Source organism: Helianthus annuus, chromosome 14 (genome assembly GCF_002127325.2).
Source record: "Helianthus annuus cultivar XRQ/B chromosome 14, HanXRQr2.0-SUNRISE, whole genome shotgun sequence".
Lineage (NCBI taxonomy): Eukaryota > Viridiplantae > Streptophyta > Magnoliopsida > Asterales > Asteraceae > Helianthus > Helianthus annuus.
In genome coordinates this window covers 79,201,236-79,222,901 of record NC_035446.2, presented here as the reverse complement: position 1 = coordinate 79,222,901, position 21,666 = coordinate 79,201,236, and the positions used below count along the sequence as shown (strand labels likewise).

At 40.2% G+C, this 21,666-nt stretch overlaps 1 protein-coding gene across 1 annotated transcript; it reads left to right on the top strand.

The window, feature by feature from the left end:
* Positions 1-8,119: 8,119 nt before the first annotated feature.
* LOC110880428 lies at positions 8,120-12,172 on the top strand. Its single transcript, XM_022128950.1, has 2 exons — positions 8,120-11,241; positions 11,491-12,172. Exons 1-2 carry the CDS (start codon positions 8,120-8,122, stop codon positions 12,170-12,172), a joined length of 3,804 nt encoding a protein of 1,267 aa, XP_021984642.1.
* Positions 12,173-21,666: the final 9,494 nt, after the last annotated feature.

The window sequence follows — 21,666 nt, the reverse complement described above, 5'->3', positions numbered from 1 at the left end:
TGGGCCGCGACCGGGTGAAAGCTGGCGAAACCCTTGGCCGCCACGTGGCCTAACACCTGTCGACCCTATATGCTGACCCGGACAAGCTAAACCCAACCCGGGCTACTAGGCGGGCCACGTAGCCCGTGGTCTCTGTTTACGCGGGCCGTGTAAAAGGCCAAATCAGGCCCTATAAGTAGCATGCATCGGCCTTCAGTAGAAAATCGCTCACAAGCATTTTCTTTCTCTAAATTTTGAAGTGTAGGCATAATACTCGGGTATAATACCCCCATAAATAACGAAGTTCTGCTCCGTTGTAAGTATCATAACCCCTGGATACGTATTAGATACTCTGCCCGATTGATCTAGGGTTCCGTAACGGCTGTCGTGGTTCTGCCCGATGTAGTCGTTGGAATGCCGTCTCGTGGAGGATATTACTAATGTTAAAATGGGTTATTATACTAACACGTGTGCATTTGTGTCATTTATAGATTATTCCCAGGAAATCCTTACTGAAAACCTAAGACATCAATGTGAGTAATCTCCTTTTTACAAACTGTTTTTACAAAACCTTAAATATTTTACAATGCAATTTAGCAGTGATTGAGTGTTTGTAATTCTACAATTATTGCCGGTATGTTGGGGTTTTGTATACAAAATGTGAGACACGTTACCATTGGACGAAGAGTTAGCCAATGTGTAATATGACCCACCAGTTAGGATTGATAGTACTGAATGAGTAAATGGGTAGATTTAAACATTGTAATCGATCTCGATACTGTTTAAATTAAATTAACCTTTCTTGATTAAACTAGGATTCACTCACCAGTATTTCCCCACTAACAAATGTTTTTAAAAACACGTTTCAGGTAACACAATGTGAAAGCCAATTAGAAGCCAGCTGGACAGCACTAAAGGCTTGGAAAAGTGGCTATAAAAGTTACCTAAATAAAAGAAGACGTGTATTTCAATAAAATGGGAATTATCCCTATAAATCAGTTTATATGAAAACTTGGGTTTTATCCCAATGTGTTTATTTATATAAAATGTGGTATTTTACTCTGATAAAATATTTCCTAACTACGATCCTGATAAAATTTCCACTGCCAAATTAATAAACCACGATACCACCAGCACTGAGTTCGCGGCCGGCCGTTCCTGGGACAGATAAGGGGGAGGGGGTTGCGACACTGTTCGATCGAGTGGCAATTCCATCGGACGGCAATCCGTTCAACGTTTAGATCTTGAAAAGTTGAAAAAGTTTACGTCAGGAACCAAGTGCAATCCGATCGGACGGCTGTCCGATCGGGTGGCAATCCGATTGGGTGTTAATCCGATCGGACGGCAATCCATTCCGACGGCCTTAGATCGTCCTGTCGCTTGATTGTCTCGAAAGTTTTATGGTTTTCTCGAGACGGTATGACTTCGTGCTAAACAACAGAACCCTATCAACACCCAGGCGATCCGATCGGGCAGGAATCACCCTAATCCGATCAGTCAGCTGTTCGAGATGATGGTTCGTGTTTAACCCGAGATCGGTTGTCTCGTTGATAGAATACAGATCTTGAACCAACACATCAACAAGAAGGAGTAGAAGATCAGAACAAGCTCCGATTCTATCGGTTTTAGTGCATTGAGTGTAAAAGAGTTGAAAGAAAGTTAGAAAACCATCTGTCAATCTTTTTAACCATGAGTTTTTGTAGATCTATGCGAAAACATTGTTGAATCTTGTGGAAATCCTTCAGATTTTTGTTCTTCTTGGTGGAATGAGGCCAAGATTTGAAGTTCATAAGAACTCGATGATGACATCATCCTAGAACACCTCAAATCCACTGATTTCACGGTTAAAAGTTAACATTGAAAGGTGAAAATGATGAAAGAGTGTGTGTAGATCATAGAAGTAAAAGATTTGAGGTAGAAACTTACAAGAATCGTGAGAAATCGAGAGGAAATAGCCCCAAAGCGTGCTGGTCGAGTGGGAGCTGTCACATCACTGTTCAAGTGATGTGACAAGGGCTATTTATAGGTGAAGAGGAGAAGAGGGGAAGGGAGTGCCATGGATCGGATGGCTGTCCAATCGGGTGGCTGTCCGATCGCGTGGCAATCCGATCGGGTGGCAACCCGATCTGGTGGCCACTCGATCGATCAGTCACTCCATCGGTGGTCTCCGACGAATTGCGTTTCGAGGTTTCGTTTTGTTCGTTAAGCGTCGCAATAGTTTGGTTACACATTTTCATACCCATATTCATATATTAATTATAATTAGTCACATAGGGTCGTATAAATATCCACATTTCAAAGTTGCGATACAATAACCGGGTTCCGTTTCGAATATGCGTTCTCTGCGACGCATCACGGCTATCGAGGAGGGTAGAGTAGGTCCTCACTGAACATCATCGTGAGCGTTAGTGTGTGTGATGCGATGTGTTATTGCGATAAAGTATGCATAATATGCGAAAATATTGCGAAATAGCGATGTGTGCGATATAGCTACATTATGATCCGAATCTCTGGTGCTAGGCATAACGAGTATAACGAGTTGTAACAATGCACGAACGTGCGGGTTGTTACAGTCTCCCCCGATTTAGGAAATTTCGTCCCGAAATTAATCCACAAGAAGGGTTGCGAGGATCGATGCGAGTGGGAGTAGCGATTAAGAGCTTCAAAATAAGCGAGCGGTTGATCGAAATTCGACGAGCGAGAGTGTTGCGATGACTGGCGATGGCAGCGAGTAGGGAGATTCGTATATAAAAGATGGCAACACACAAAAAGCGATCCAAAAGCGTCTTGAATTCTTGAAAAGTTGATTAATTCGAAAAGGTTTGAAGAAGCTTGTTTTGAAGAAGCTTGTTTATAAAAAATCTTCCCACAGTGCGGCGTTAAACTGTTTCGATGTTCACACCAGCGTTATGAGTGGGGTTTTATTAGGTTACTAAAAGATTTTAGGGTGTTTAAAACTCGTCTTACGAAATTTTCTCGTCACGCGGCAGTGACTTGAGTCGATTTTCACACCAACGTTACAAGATAATCTCGTTTTGTACAAAGGTTTTGATCAAATTTTAGAAAAAGTTTTTGTAAGGAAAGGTCGGTTTAAAATTTGGGTAGGCAAGGCCTTTTTAATACTACCAAAATTTTAAATTTAAATTTAAGGTGGGCCCCGCATGGCACCTTTCCACGAAAGTTCGACAATATGGTTAAAATACTTATATATAGGAAGTACCAGCGGCGTATCCACCATGCTTTAACCATATGGCTTCCGTCTCGTGGGGCAGTGTCATACGTGTCGACATAGTACTGACAGTTTTGTGATGACTCGGTCCAAACGAGAAAGGGTTGGATCAAGTCTTGAAAGGTGAACTAAGTGATGAAGTCGTTTTCGAACTCAGTTTAGTGACACGAGCGAGTGTGATAAGCGATAAGCAGTACGCGAAAATTCGATAGCACAACACAAACATACTAAGCGAAGACGATTGCGAAAACCGATGAGCGATAAGTGACGAGCGATAGCGACAACCGGCGAGCGATAGGCGACGATCGATGCGTTGCAAGCGATAGGCATATGCGATTTGATTAGATTGAACGACACCACAAGTTTTAACTAACATTAGACCCCACATGGCCTTTTTCCACGAAAGTCTGCTGATATGGCTAAAACACTTATATAAAGGAAGTACCAGCGGCGTATCCACCATGCTTTAACCATTTGAGTTTCATCCCGTGAAGCGAGGTCATGTGTGCTAACTTAACACAGACAGCACAGATATTGGTAAGCGATAGCGATTTCGTTAAGCGATACACGATGAGCGATGAGGCAATACACAAGCGACAGAGCGATATACAAGTGATAGAGTGATACACAAGCGATAGAGTGATACAAAAGCGATAGAGTGATACCCACGATATGCGATATCGATTGGGCGAACACACAATAAGCGATTGAGATTGTGAAATACCCATAATAAGCGATAGTGATTGCGGGGTAGATTCTAGCGATAATGCGATTGTGAGCTTGTTGACTTTCGAAAAGTCTGGCGATTACACGCTTTGAGTTGCGATTGAGATTGTTACGCCTTGCGATGTAGTGTAGTGTGTCGAAAATAGATCCAATAGTATACTTTGTCTAATAACGTTCGACTTGTATGGCACTTTCTTCACAAGACATCGGTTGGCATGGCGAAGCAATTATATATAGGAAGTACCAGCGGTGTATCCACCATGCTTCAACCACACGCCTCTGCCCCGTGAATTGGTGTCGCACTGTGTTGACATGGTCAAGAAGCTTATATATAAGAAGTACCATCGGCGTATCCACCACGCTCGACCATGCTTTTAACGTTATGGCATCATTGAAACTCATTGCGATCTCTGTGCACTGATCACAGTAATCCCGTGTGCACCCGTGATTAATTTGATCCTTGCACGTTTATCGTACTTTATCTCAAGAACGCATAGTAGGTGTAAAACACATTATATAGTACATAGTTCTAGTATATAGTCCGTGCGCGAGTGCGAGAGAGTGAAAGATAAATAGAGTCCACATTGCGTCGAGAAGTAGAACAAGTTCAACATGCAAAAGAATTTAATGGCGAAAGGTCGTATCATTACAACAACATTGGGAAGCATAACTAATGTTGTTGTGGAGGACTTCTATGGAGACTGCGATTGTTGCTGGAATTCTTCAAGTCTGCGGCCCCGTGCGACAGTGCTGGGTAAGATAACCATACCAGTTGCAATTTGCGCAAAAGCGACAGTCAGCTTCTGGCAGGTGATGATACGTACACATGAGACACAAGTGATGAGTTCCGTTGTAGTCGCGCTTTGAGTGAACTGGGATCGCTTGAAGAGGTTCTGGTTGCGACTGTTCCGTTGTTGAAGAGTTTGGGCTCATGGTCTTTCGTTTGCGACTGGGCTGAGCTTCCTGAAGTGGTGTGTTGTCATCAGAGTATTCGTCCGAGGACTCACCTGAAGAATCGTCGGTAGAATCGTCGGAGGAATCGTCGGAAGAATCGTCAGAAGAATCGGTGACGATTGCTTGATGAGCTTGTTTGACGGGATTCTTGGAGAAAAATCCGTCCAAGACTCATTTGTCATTGATTTCTGCGGCCAAGCGATAGGTTTCTTCGATGGTAACGGGTCTTGCAGCTTTGATAAAATCGGCCACACATTCAGGTGAGCCGCGAATGTACTTCGTGATGGCTTTTTCTGAAGTGTTAACTTGACTTGGGCAGATTATGCTAAGCTGTTTAAACCTTGCAGTGTAGCCTGCATTGTCACCATCGACTTGCTTGATTTCCCAAAATTCGTCTTCTAGCTTCTGGACTTCATGGGGAGGGCAGTACTCTTTCTTCATGAGCTTTTTCAGCTCATCCCAAGAGAGAGCGTAAGCTGCAGAGATCCCACGTTTGTTACGTTCAGCTGAGTGAGCGATCTTATCGAGAGTTCTTGGTTTTCACACCTGATCTCGACTGAACCACTCGGTTATGTTACGCGAGTATTTTCGATAACGTGTGTATTGTGTTGGCCTTAGGAAAGGCTAAGTAATATTCCAGCCTTAGGAAAGGCTCTTCGCATGAGATTGTAGTATGCGGTGTTCACGCGAAGTTGTAGTTTTTAGTGGTTTCGAATGAGAGTATCAAGTAGGCCCGTACAATTCCTACTGGGTTCGTACGAGTCGGCCCGTTGGTACTTAGACTATAGACTAGGTCGTTTCTAAGACATCGACCCGGACTAGGTCAAGTCTGGCCTAATTCCCTATAGTTATGGCTCTGATACCAATCTGTCACACCACAACCGATGGCGGAATCATCGGGGCACGGCACTAGGCGAATCAGATTGCTCAAGAGAATCCATAACAACTAAATTGCGATAGTATTTAATGCGTTCATTATCCCATACTAACAAACAATACATTCACATAAGTTATCACAGATTTCTTGTCCTCTCGAACAATACAAATCCGACAACATAGATTTTAGGTGAGTTTCTAGACTTCCTAGCTTGATTTGAAAAGCAGGATGTCCATGACGTGTACGTGTCGGATGAACCAAATCCTCATTGAATTTTATTTTTGCTCACCATATGTATGCCATGCCCCCTTATCCATATCTAGCTACTGACTATGGTACACAACTATCATTGTTCACACATCATATGTGGATTGGTGGATTTCTCATAGTTGGTGCTGCTGCGCAGGCATTTCGTATAGAGGTTATTATGTCAGTAATAGTATCACTACTCATGATTAATTAAAGTGGTTAGAAGAACTTATGGTTGGCTTAGTTGGACTGCTAATGTAGACTGCGACTAAACCTACAACATACGTTAAAATAATGTCAAAACAAAAGTATTGGCGAGCATACAGGTTTGATATGTAATAGTGTAATAGATAAAACCTGCGAATTTCCACATACATAAACGTAATACACGACATATATACTCACAAAACTGATACTACCAGCTAAGTCCTCGAGCTGCGATTGCGATTGCTAAACTAGACCCCGTCGGGCGCAATAGTACTATACTAGTCATGGTGGGACGTCGCGAGTATAAGTCCTAGCACATATGTAACTAGCATCACGTATAACTATGCACGTAAGTCATTCACAAGTGATAAGTAGTTTAAGCATTTTATGTAATTCGATTTGATAGCAACGTATGTTACACCCAAAAGTGCAAAAGCAAAATGGGTTCAAGTATACTCACAGTCGGTGCTCAGCAAGCAAACACAACTTGGTTGGATTGAAGGGAGCGCGTATGAGATTAGCCTGATTACAGATTGATAGCGTAAGCGATGAACGGCGCGTAAATCGGTGAAAGGTGTCAAAGGATCGGACGGTAATCCGATCGGATGGCAATCCGATCGGGTGGCCGGTCGATCGATCGGGTGACAATCCATTCGGATTGTCATCCGATCTGGTGACCATTTGATTGGATTGCTACCTCATTTGGGAAGGTTGTGTTTGTGTATGATGATTTGTCTTTTGAAGTTTTCGTTGTAGCATTTGAAAACAGCGAAGTATCTCCACCCTTCAGGTTGGTCGATCGGACGGCGGTTCGATCGGACGACGATCCGATTGGTAGGACACTTTAGTGAGAACAAGTTCACAGCAGTTTGTCACTCGATCGGATTGCAATCTGATCGGTTGGCGATTCGTTTGGAACTGTCTAGGTATTTGAAGGGGTAAGGTCCCAAAAAGCCTCACAAAAGAGATACGGAACCATACCACCAACCGGTCTTTCAACCCTTCTAACCTTGCGCGGCCGCGCATTGGTCTTACAGAAGGAAGAAAGAAACTAACAAGCGATAGTCACGCGCCCAAAAGGAAGCTTAAACCCTTGCGCCACTATCCTTTTAACAAAGGGCTAAAACCCCGAGATCAATATGTCCGCCCAAATATCCAAACTTGGATATTATTTTACCCAGACTTGGGATATATTCAGCTGTGTGCACACCGTAAGGTGTCACACTAGATTGCAACAGTAACCTTCTAGAAGAAATACAATCGTGCACCACCCGGACGGTTATAACCGTCTGGACACGTGTCATCATCACAAACATTCCTGAAATCACCACGATAGCATGTAATTGGAGAATGATCTCCACTCAAACCACTTTCCACGTGGCAATTCCCCAACCGTAGATCAAGTCGTGATCCGTGTGCACTCACGTCGGATCAAAGCAACTTAACGAAGAGTAAAAAGACTTAACGGAAGGAAAGATAACCGCTACGGTGTTAGCATTTTCCGTTATCTTTTCAATAACAGATTTTCCCTCCCAAACTCTCGGTTATAAATAGGAGAATACTTCAGGTAAAAATTCAGATCCAATCTCACTACTCAATACCTTTATCTTCTCCATACAAAGACTTATTCTCACACCGGAGTCGGGTCAAGGAGAGAACCCCTTTCTCCCCTTGACGAGGCTAACGGTGCTCTGTTTTGCAGTATAGCCGGAGAAGAAGCTCGATCACCACTGAACCAGCTGAGAGAGAACTAACCTTTTATGCGGATTCAAACCCCCTGGTCCAACTGATTCCGATCTGTTGAACCAGTGTTTCTTCATTGGCGCCCACCGTTTTCTCAGTTTTTCTAGTTCCTATCTCGTTTCGGTTCAGTTCATCTCATTTTTATGTTTTTCCATATGGCAGAACATTCATCTTCTCACCGACGATCTGGTCCTCGACCAAACGTCGGAAACAATTACCAGAAAAAACGATTCCCAAAGCATGGGATTAGTAAATACCAGACTGCTGTAAACACAATCACCAGATCTGATTCCTCAAACATCAGATCTGGAGAAGGAGTCAACAGTACAAAATTGAATTTGGTAAACCCACCTTGGAGAAACATCCAATTTTGCCACAACAAAGATGGCGGTCATCAGGAACAAATACACATGGTTCAAGGGGGACCATCACGGAGAGCAAGCAAACGAAATTATGATCAACACTGGAGAGAACAACAAGTCGTGTTCCCTGTTGTTCCTGGGGGCCCCCAGAAAGAACGACCAGTAATTATCACCGGTATTTTTGGTCATTACCGGACGGACTATATGTTCATAGATCCAGGAAGTTCAATGGATATCATATATGAGCAGTGTTTTAAGCAACTGGATCCGGAAGATAAAGCACGATTGGAACCGGTCGATTTTCCTCTCACCGGATTCTGTAATGAAGTTGTTTTCCCGTTGGGACAAATCGCTTTCCCGGTAACTTTGTCAGACGGCAAACATTCACGAACAGTTACAGTAAATTTCATGGTCATGCCAGCAACATCACGACATGACATTTTGCTCGGGAGAAGGTCGCAAAGAGAATTCAGCATGATCACTTCCATTCCGCATGCGGCTTGTGGATTTCCAACAGAAACCGGAGTTGCAATTCTCTATTCAAGCAAGGAAGTCATGTCCGTAGATGATGAACCTCCAGCAAAGGCAGTCAAAACTTCAGCACCAAATGAACCAGAAAAATGGGTTCTGAACGGCGAATACCCAGAGCAAACCATTTTGCTAGGACATGCCATGTCACCAACAATACGGATACAGCTGAAAAGCTTGTTATCTAATAACAAAGATATATTTCCCTGGTGCCCAGCGGACATGACGGGGGTACCACGCGATATCGCGCAACATTGTTTAAACATCAAACCATCAGTAGATCCGGTCATTCAGGGAAGGCGCCGCTTCAGCGAAGAAAAAGCAAAAGCGATGGACGAGCAAGTAACAGAATTTCTCAACGCGGGAATCTTGCGCAAAGTGAAATACCATACATGGGTTGCCAATCCAGTCATGGTGCAAAAACATAACGGCGGATGGAGAATGTGTGTCGACTTCAAAGACCTCAACAAAGCATGCCCTAGAGACTGCTATGCGCTCCCGGAAATAGACAAGAAAGTTGATTCTTTAGCATCATTCAGGTGGAAATGCTTTCTCGACTGCTATAAGGATTATCACCAGGTCCAGATAAAAGAAGAAGACGAAGAAAAAACCGCATTTCGCACAGACAAAGGCATCTACTGTTACACTAAAATGCCGTTTGGGTTGCGCAACGCAGGCGCCACATATCAACGCCTAATGGACACAATCTTTAGCGAGGATATTGGCAAAACTGTCGAAGTATATATGGATGACCTCGTCATCATGAGTCATGAAGAGGAGACGATGCTCCACAATATCCAGCGCACATTCGATTCCTTACGAAGCGTAAATTTAAAATTGAACCCGACAAAATGCTCCTTCGGAATGGAAGAAGGAAAGTTTTTGGGTTTCATAGTTACCAAAGACGGTTTTAAAGTCAATCCAGAGAAGGTACAGACCATTCAGCAAATGCCATCACCGGCAACAGTCAAAGAAATGCAAAGGCTTGCCGGACGATTAGCAGCTCTAAATAGATTTTTGGCCAATCATGCGGCAAAATCTTACCCATTTATCAGTACGCTGCGAAACTGTGGTAAGAAAACTCCCTTTCAATGGACACCCGAAGCAGAAGCAGCGTTCAAGCAAATGAAAGAATATTTAATCCAATTACCAACACTGGCCGCGCCAAAAGAAAAAGAACCATTAATCTTGTATCTGTCAGCCGCGGAGGTGGCAGTAGGCGCAGTATTAATGGTAGAGCGGGAAAATATTCAGACTCCAATCTACTACATCAGCAAAATGCTTACCGGACCTGAAACTCCTTATTCAATGATAGAAATGCTGGTTTTAGCGCTAGTACACGCATCCAGACGCTTGCGCAGGTATTTTTCAGGCCATGTCATCACAGTACTGACAAATTATCATCTGGGTCAAATCTTGTCAAAACCCGACATAGCGGGGAGATTAGCCAAATGGGCCATCGAGCTAGGAGGCTACAACATTTTTTACAGACCAAGACCAGCAATCAAAGGGCAAGTTCTGGCAGATTTCGCCACCGAAGTTCCCGTTGATAAAGTGCAAGAATGTGAGGCAATCCAAAATCCAACGCCTGTTTTTGACGACAGAGTCTGGACCTTACACACTGATGGGGCGTCCAATGACGACGGAGCAGGAGCAGGTCTCCGATTAGTCAGCCCGGATAATCACGAACTCACATATGCTATCCGCTTGGATTTCCAAAGTACTAACAACAAAGCGGAATATGAAGCATTTCTAGCAGGTCTTCGTCTAGCACTCAAAATGGGAGCAAAAAACCTTGAAGCTAACGTTGACTCAAAGCTAGTAGCTGAACAAGTTAACGGTCGCTACGACGCGAAGGGTGAGGCTATGGCGTTGTACCTCGAACAAGCGCGGATGTTAATTAATCAATTTCAGACATTCAAAGTCAATCACATAAACAGAAGCGAGAACAAACATGCTGACGCGCTAAGCAAGTTAGCCGCTACCAGTTTTAAACACTTAGCAAAAGAAGTGTGCATAGAGGTACTATCCAATCCTTCCATTCATCTAAAGCAAGTAAATGTTATAGAAATGGGAAATCCATCCTGGATGTCTCCAATTATTTTGTACCTTCAACACGGGAAACTCCCGGAAGGAAAGACAGAAGCCCGGAAAATACAACACAAAGCAATAAATTACGAAATGGCGGATGGCGTCCTTTATCGAAAATCATTTATGGGTCCATTACTACGTTGTGTTGATAAAATAGATGCTCAATATCTGGTCAGAGAAATCCACGAGGGATTATGCGGGATACACGCAGGACCGCGCATGGTCGTGGCAAAAATAATGAGCGCCGGATATTATTGGCCAGGCATGCACATGGATGCAGTTGACCTATTACGAAGGTGTGAGGCGTGTCAGCGCCATGCACCAAAGACGCTCCGGCCCAAAAATCCGCTAATTCTTGTTACTTCCGCATGGCCATTCCAACAGTGGGGCATCGATCTTGTCGGCCCATTTCCTGACGCGCCGGGAGCAGTAAAATTCATCATCGTTGCAGTGGATTATTTCACAAAATGGGTAGAAGCTAAAGCTTTGGCCTCAACAACAGCAATGGTAATCCGCAAATTTATATGGGAACATATTATTTGCAGATTTGGGTTACCATTGCGCATTATTTCCGATAATGGCACAAACTTTGCTGTAGAAGACCTTCAAAAATGGTTCAAAGAAATGAATATTGAGCACAGCTTCGCCTCCGTCGCACATCCTCAAGCGAATGGTCAGGTCGAAAGCATAAACAAACAGATCGTCGACGGTATAAAAGCGCGACTGGGGACAGCGCGCAGAGGGTGGGTTGACGAGCTTCCCAGCATCCTCTGGGCGCATCGAACAATGCCAAAGACTAGCACCGGAGAAACTCCGTTCAGTTTAGTCTATGGGTCAGAAGCCGTCATTCCAGCCGAAATAGGCCTACCCTCGCCGCGCATGTTAGCAATGGAAAAGCAGGACAATGACCAAGAACAGAGGATGGATTTAGACCTTCTGGAAGAAAGGCGTGAGAACGCGGCCATAGCAGAAGCAAGGTACAAGTCCAAGTTAGAGAAATATTACAACGCGCGTGTGCGCATCTGCACTTTTGTTCCCGGAGATTTTGTCTTACGCGACAACGAGGCTTCAAACGCTGAAAAACCCGGCAAATTAGCGCCGAGGTGGGAAGGACCCTATGTCATCAACGAAGTCTTGGGCAAAGGAGCATATACCCTAAAAAGGGTCGATGGGACTCTAGTTCCCCGCACCTGGAACGCACAACAGTTGCGCAGGTGTTACATGTAAGCCAATCCTTTAAAAAAGAACATACAGGCACTGTATTTCCCCATCTTATCTTGTATTACAGGCCTTGCGCTTTTATCAATACACGTATTATTCTTAGTAACATCACTGTCTATTACAAATTGCATGAAATTTCTTTGGTTCGCGCGAAAACGACATGGGCAAACATTGTATACCTCATGAACAGTCTCAAAACTGGCAAACTGTTGACAAACGTTCACACATAAGCACAATACCATTCCTCATTCGCCTCACCTATTCAAAAGTAATTACACACATGCAACATATTGTAATACGTACATATACGGATCATAGTAAACAATCTTCAAAAAAGTATATCATCATATACATTATCAAAAAGTGTAAACACAAACACTTAACAAGATCATCACAATGATCTTCAAAAAAAAAATCCTGTCCAGCAGCCCAAAAGCTTACAAAAGCACTAACAAAAACAAAGACAGACCATAGGCTTCAACATCTAATCAGCACCAGAACCGTCGTCGACAGAAGACACCTGCCTACTCCGGCGAAACCTCCGACGTCGGTACACCAACCGACATTCTCCTCTCTGAAGCATCGGAAACTGAATCATCAATCCGTCAACATCCAAAGCAATACCAGCACCAGCAGAAATGTTAGTATGATGAGAGATTTTACACTCAGAATCAGCAACTACAGGGGGAACAGGATCGATCAGTTTCTTCACCGGTGCAATAATGAGAGGAGGAGAACGAGACAGCAGAACGAGGCTTTCGGCAGCATCATACACCCTAAGAACATCTAGCAGAAGACGAGTGTGGTAAGAACGCTTCATCTTCTTTGACGAAACTCAATTAAGATCAAGTGTTTCAAACATACACATATAAAAAGAACTTAACACCTCGAGAAAAGAGAAATCCATCATTAACTGTCAGAACTGTCACATCCAAACGGCGCTACAGGAACCTGGGTTACTTCTTCATTAATGAAACCTGACAAAGCGCCATTACAAATCTCGAGACCAATGAGGAAAAATACCCGTTCTTACTGACAGGTGACGTCATTACCTAACAGAGCATGATTACAAATCACATTTTTTCCTCTCAAAAAAAAAAAAACAAAAATCATCATCATTACAAATTCAAAACCTTCTCATAGAAGTTTTCTCATTTTCTAGCACCCAAAAGAGCCATCTCTCTCCTAAGTCCAGTGCTCCACTTATTTGCATAAGTACAACACTAGACTGGGGGGACTTGAAGGGGTAAGGTCCCAAAAAACCTCACAAAAGAGATATGGAACCATACCACCAACCGGTCTTTCAACCCTTCTAACCTTGCGCGGCCGCGCATTGGTCTTACAGAAGGAAGAAAGAAACTAACAAGCGATAGTCACGCGCCCAAAGGGAAGCTTAAACCCTTGCGCCACTATCCTTTTAACAAAGGGCTAAAACCCCGAGATCAATATGTCCGCCCAAATATCCAAACTTGGATATTATTTTACCCAGACTTGGGATCTATTCAGCTGTGTGCACACCGTAAGGTGTCACACTAGATTGCAACAGTAACCTTCTAGAAGAAATACAATCGTGCACCACCCGGACGGTTATAACCGTCTAGACACGTGTCATCATCACAAACATTCCTGAAATCACCACGATAGCATGTAATTGGAGAATGATCTCCACTCAAACCACTTTCCACGTGGCAATTCCCCAACCGTAGATCAAGTCGTGATCCGTGTGCACTCATGTCGGATCAAAGCAACTTAACGAAGAGTAAAAAGACTTAACGGAAGGAAAGATAACCGCTACGGTGTTAGCATTTTCCGTTATCTTTTCAATAACAGATTTTCCCTCCCAAACTCTCGGTTATAAATAGGAGAATACTTCAGGTAAAAATTCAGATCCAATCTCACTACTCAATACCTTTATCTTCTCCATACAAAGACTTATTCTCACACCGAAGTCGGGTCAAGGAGAGAACCCCTTTCTCCCCTTGACGAGGCTAACGGTGCTCTGTTTTGCAGTATAGCCGGAGAAGAAGCTCGATCACCACTGAACCAGCTGAGAGAGAACTAACCTTTTATGCGGATTCAAACCCCCTGGTCCAACTGATTCCGATCTGTTGAACCAGTGTTTCTTCAGTATTGAATTAGTGCAAACATCACATGGTCGGATGGCTATTCGATCGGGTGGCAATCCGATCGGACGGTAATCCGTTCAACGTTCAGATCTTGAAAAGTTAAAAAATTTTAAGTGAGGAACCAAGTGCAAGCCGATCGGACGGCTGTCTGATCGGGTGGCAATCCGATCAGGTGTTAATCTAATCGGACGGCAATCCGTTCCGACGGCCTTAGATCGTCCTGTCACTTGATTGTCTCGAAAGTTTTGCGGTTTTCTCGAGACGGTATGACTTCGTGCTAAACAACAGAACCCTATCAACACCCAGGCGATCTGATCAGGCAGGAATCACCCTAATCCGATCAGTCAGCTATTCGAGACGATGGTCCGTGTTTAACCCGAGATCGGTTGTCTCGTTGATAGAATACAGATCTTGTACCAACACATCAATAAGAAGGAGTAGAAGATCAGAACAAGCTCCGATTCTATCGGTTTTAGCGCATTAAGTGTAAAAGAGTTGAAAGAAAGTTAGAAAACCATCTTTCAATCTTTTTAACCATGAGTATGTGTAGATCTATGCGAAAACATTGTTGAATCTTGTGGAAATCCTTCAGATCTGAGTTGTTCTTGGTGGAATGAGGCCAAGATTTGAAGTTCATAAGAACTTCATGATGACATCATCCTAGAACACCTCAAATCCACTGATTTCATGGTTAAAAGTTAAGATTGAAAGGTGAAAATGATGAAAGAGTGTGTGTACATAGAAGTACAAGATTTGAGGTAGAAACTTACAAGAATCGGGAGAAATCAAGATGAAATAACCCCAAAGCGTGCTGGTCGAGTGGTAGCTGTCACATCACTGTTTAAGTGATGTGACAAGGGCTATTTATAGGTGAAGAGGAGAAGAGGGGAAGGGAGTGCCATGGATCGGATGGCTGTACGATCGGGTGGTTGTCCGATCGCGTGGCAATCCGATCGGGTGGCCACTCGATCGATCAGTCACTTGATCGGTGGTCTCTGGCGAATTGCGTTTCGAGGTTTCGTTTTGTTCGTTAAGCATCGCAATAGTTTGGTTACACATTTTCATACCCATATTCATATATTTATTATAATTAGTCACATAGGGTCGTATAAATATCCACATTTTAAAGTTGCGATACAATAACCGGGTTTCGTTTCGAATATGCGTTCTCTGCGACGCATTACGGCTATCGAGGAGGGTAGATTAGGTCCTCACTCAACATCATCGTGAGCGTTAGTGTGTGTGATGCGATGTGTTATTGCGATAAAGTATGCGTAATATGCAAAAATATTGCGAAATAGCGATGTGTGTGATATAGCTACATTATGATCCGAATCTCTGGTGCTAGGCGTAACGAGTATAACGAGTAGTAACAACGCACGAACGTGCGGGTTGTTACACGTACCGACACTGGAGTTTAAGGAGACCACGATGGAGTCTCGTTCCTGCTCATTTCGTTTATGAACATATGTAAATAAGGAACGAAACCAACTGTAGCTCTCGTCGGAGGCATCGCCGGAGAAATCGTACACCACGCCGGGAAACAAGAAGCTTTGCCGGAGAACCTGCATGTCGCTGGGAACTACTCGTAATAGTTTCGGTATACGTTTAATCATCCTTCTTTTTTTCCTTTGAATCGTTGTCGAAACATCGTAATTGATCGACTTTAGTAATCTGTTATGTAACATGATGGTTGTTGTTGAAGATCACACGAACAGGAGATGGTCACGGGTTCGACCCGGCCATCCCCCATGTCTTTGTCGCTGTTATGAATCCTTTTTTTTTGTTCCTTTTAATGAACATATTTTTTTTCTTCTTAACAACCAATATTGATTAAACTTAAAAAATCAATATAAGTTTCTCTTCTGTTTCGTTGGGTTTTGTCTGGGGAGAAGAAGGCACTGCAAGTTTCTTACATATAAAACCAACAGTCACGAAACCAAACTTTAAACTTTTGCTATTCCAACCTTTTCTAATTTATCAAATGGTGATATGGCAAATGGTGAGCATTATAACTTGTATTTTAATAAAAATAAATAAATAAAGCTTTTCCGAATCAAATATGTTTAAAATTATTAATAAAATTTGCTTAAGAAATAATGGTTCTAAAACTTTTCTATATTTATGAATTTAAAACCCATAACAATTAATCAAGTTTTTATTTAAATTTCCTTTTTACAATAAGTTAATAACAAACTTAAATTGTCAAATCTATTTCTTTTATAACAATAAAAGTATAATATACCAATTATTAAATTATAATCCATAAATATTAGGATTATTTATTTCAACCAATAAATAATAACGAGTTCGTTATGTGTCATTCTAAATATCTAGGATAATCACTCTCGTGCATTTGAACTTCCTATCTTTCAAAACGCAACCAGTGTGAGTATACTCGATCCCATTTTACTCTTTAAACACTTTGGGATGCAACATGTATTCTATATTTTAAACACACTTGAAACTATTTGAATCACTCTGTATCCATATTTGAACATGAAACTATATGATGCTTGTTAATCTCGTATGTGATATTAAACTTTTCGTGTCTATATGCTCATTAACTTCGTACAAGCCTACCTTAACAATTATAGTGCTATAGGAGTAATGCACCGCCCACGAGACTTGGGGTATTGTTAAGTTAAACTATTTTACCTCCCGTTAAACTATTGGGATAGGCTACTTTAACGCATTGGAAACTTGGGTTTGAACATATACTTGACACCGTTTCGACGTACTAGTAACTTGCATATTGTGATTCATGTTGGATACGAGCCGTTAGACTATTTTAAAACTATTTTTATGCTTGGTATCAAAACTTGTATACTCGCCTTTGCTTTTGCATTGAACTCTATTTTAATACATGTTGCAGGTTTGATAGTCAAGATGATGCTAAGTGAAGAAACAAGATTTAGGTGGACTTAGAAAAACACTTAGATTAATCTATTTTGCTGTGTTATGATTGAAAACAATGTTGTCCTTTATTTGGATTCTTGTACTAAAATTTTAGTATTGAAATGAAATACGAATTTAATTTATATTGTCACATAGTGTTATGAAGTCTCTTGCAATCTATTTCGTCTCGTACCGATATTTCCGCCATCGGTTGGAGCGTGACAGATTGGTATCAGAGCCATAACTATAGGGAATTAGGAAAAATAGGAATGCTTTTATCTAGTCTATAGTTTTAGAGCCTTATTCTTAGGTTTCGCTTGAAACTACTTGCATGCTACTTATCTGCTTCTTATTCATTCTCTTTAAACTTTTAAGCATATATGTCGTTTTATCTTTATCACTATACTTGACATGCCATCCTTAGGTGTTAATATTTGTTTCATTATGTGTTAATACTAGTTTTATTATGTGTCGATACTTGTTTTAATATTCTATTCTTATGTGTTATTCTTGACAAGCCTTCTTATGTGCTATTACTTGTTCGTTTATTTCCTTAACATACGTTTTTCTAAGGCTTTGTTTGATTATTCTAAATCCGACAACACTCATATTATACAAACGAGACGAGTTTACCAAAATAGGCGTGAAACCCACAATTTGGTAAACGACTCTCATCCCGCTTGATTCTATTTTTGCACAAAATTCACCATTAAGTTAGGAGAGAAATCCACATCTTAATGGAAATTTCAAATTCTAGTGGACCCTCGTCAACGTGTCAAAATTTAGTTTGACCCGACGAGAACCAACCACACTTAGGGTATGAAGTCATCAAGTTAGGGGTGAAACCCACATCTCGTCGATTAGTCCCACTCCTTGATTTTACAAATCCCGCCAAGTCTCGAATTTGCGATCGAATTGGAACGTGTAGTAACCGGAAGGGTAAATATCGTTAACTGACATGTCGGCGCGAGTATTTCACCTATTAGGCCAAAGCATGTTCTCAATTTCAAAAGACCATTCGACCACCTTGGTTAGTCAAAGTTCCGTTTTGGAACCATCCAAGTTTTTTTTATCAAATTTACGCTTTATTATTTTCGATCTTTTATGATGAAACTCTCTCTTGTCAATTTTGAACCATTATTGAAATTTCACTTTTGCGCATACATCATACTATTACTTTTCATACGATTATACACTATTAGCATGCATAACTTCACGTAATTTTATTTACACTCCTTGTAACAATAAATGGAGGCATATCATCAAGATAGGGGTGATTTCCTTACCTTGACGATTAACTCCGCTTCTTTTTCTCCTCTTACAATGACCTCGCCAACGGGTTAGGAGTGATTTCCTTACCTAGGTGATCGTTACCGATACTTTCTTTTAATAGACTATATTATATTATGTAAACACGACCATGTTAATATCTAAATCATTTATCATTAGCCAAATCTCTAATTCTTTCAACATGCATTGTTTATATGAACGAATTTCTTATCCTACAATCTATTTTCATATAGCTCACGCACATTATTCCTTGATTTTTAAAATTCACGAAAATGCTACATATCAACCTAGTCGGTCTAATAAATCCATTGCCCACAAAATCTTGTATTCAACGTAACTATTGAAACAAGTTCATCTCATATCACTAAACTAGAGATTTTCTATTTTTAATTGGAAATAAAACCAACTTTTCGCACTCACCTATAAAATATTACCAATATTATTCAATCATTTACTAAAACTTCTTCCGAAAGCAATAAAAAGTTTTATTAAAGACGCTTTTTCAACAACCACTAAGTTCGTATACCAAAATCCTCTTTTCTTAAGAATCAACGTTGTCACAAGAATCTCTACACCCCGAATTTCTTCGTTAATGAAAAGTTATTTAAAATAATGCAACCTCGTTTACTTCTAGAACCTTTTCAACCATTATTCAATACGTCAATTAAATTTAAAACGTGTGGGCAAGGAAACTTCATAAGAACCAACCATTTTCCACGTATGTAAATCCTTTTAAAACAAGAGTAGCATTTCCATTCTCTCACAAAGTACAACGCACATAACCAATAGATATTTTATACTCTCTTTGCCTTTACAAACTAGATTTTATATTTCATGTCAACTCAATCTATTTTGATTTTAGTTAAACTTCATTTTTGCTCAAACAACAATGCATGCGTATCATCTTACGTGTTTTAGTTTATATTTTACGACAATTTCACAATTACTACTCATTTTTGTTTTCTTTTATACTCGAAACTTCATGATCTTTTACATACATAAATTCATGTGTTACAATTAATACCGTATACAAAATCATTATCTCTTACACTAATATTCATATTCATACATTTTACGTTATACTCATATGTTACACTTATATTCAAATTTATATTCATACTCATAACAATTATACTTGCACTCACATTTATACAACTACGTTTACACTAATACTCATATTCATGTTTATACTCATACATCCTACTTATACTTTTACCTATACAACTATGCTTAAACTTATATTCACACCCATATATTTTATTCATACTAATACAATTATGTTTTACACTTATATTCACACTCGTATTCATACTCGTACTCATCACGTTACATTTTATACTCATATTGGTCCTCGTAATTATACTCACATTCACGCATCTTATGTTATACTTATACTTATACACGTATACATACTCATACAAATTGTGTCTATACTTATACTCATATTTATACTCACATTTATACGATTTATGTTATACTCGTACTCATATATATACTCTCATTTATATGATCTATGTTTATGCTCACTTTCATTCGTTTATGCTCAAATTTGCGCTCACATTTTGTCACACCGTGACTTTTGCGGAAGCGTGATTCTTGGTGTGACTTCTTAATACCATTGCATACGATCATAACAACACTATATGATAAAACTAGTAGATGTACATCCATTAATTTAGATTAAAAAGTAATACAACATAATTTTCTGAAATGTCGATACCAAATTTAAGTTACAAACCATAATGTGTTTTAAGGAGTTCAAAAAGACTCAACAAAAGATTTTAAAACAAACCCGAGTTTAGGACCACATATCTCATCCAAGATTAAGATACGTCTCCTAAGCCCTAATGACTTGGATGACATCTTTATTCACAACACAGCTTAAAAACTCCAACATCCGCCAGATCCATTTACTAATTTCCTGAAATACATGTACTTTGAAAAATCAACATAAAGTTGAGCGAGTTCATGTAAAAGTGAGTATGTATAAAACCTTTGGTAATGTTGTAAGTATGTATAAAAGTCACTGGTATGTAGCAATTAAGGAAAAAGAGATCACCATTGGGTTGCAAAGCCAATGATATGTGTGAAGTGATGCAAGAAGACTCAAACCTAGCGGATTTGTGCATCGGGCACTTAGTCACCACCTGGTTCACTCAACGGACTCAGGAGTGGGGCTCGCTACACCCAAATAGATCTATCACTAATGTCCCTCGGTCCTACGACAAGGATTAATGGCCTCTAGTTTCCGCTTACCCACTCACATGATCTAAGTAGTAACCCTCCTTAAGCTAACCATACCATGTATAAAAGTATCCGTAATCATTGTAACATGTATTTCACCCCCGAAGTATAAAAACTGAAAACAGTTAAGAGAAAAGGGGGGGGTATGAACTCACTATATTGCGTCTTCCTACTTGTAACCCAAATCTCCGCGGCAAACACGACTACCTACAATGGTCTAACGTCTATTAGATGAACGGGTCGTGCCTTGTCTTAGTATGTATGTTTTTGAGTTACGATTCTGGTATTATTCTAAGTTATAATCATTGTATTTAGTTTTGGAATAATTGTTTATACAGTGCTTCTGTATTAATACTTTTCAAGTATTCGTATTTGTATATCTTGGCACGTAATGGCGCTGTATTTCGGTGTATGGTTCTTAAATAAAGATAAGTTAATATATTCCCAATATATATATATATTTCCAAAACCATATATTTCAAGTCCCACTTAAATATATATATATATATATATATATATATATATATATATATATATATATATATATATATATATATATATATATATATATATAAACCTTATTTTGTTTAATCATGTATCGTTCCAGAAAATATATATTTTTCTCAAAAATTATATATCTTCTAAATATACTAGGAAAATATATTTTTATCTCCCACTTGGAAAAAATATGTTCAAACTCATTTGCCCAAAAATAATGTATTTCCAAAATATATGTATTCTTCCCAAAAATAACATATTTTTATTTCTACAGTTTCCAAAATAATATTTTACCAAAATATACGTATACGTTATAATTCCGAAAAATATATTTTTAAGTCTCACTTGAAAAATATATTTTAATCACTAGTCTAAAATATCTTAATCCCAAAATATACATATTTTTCCCAAAAATATTATATTTTATCTCATACAATTTCCAAA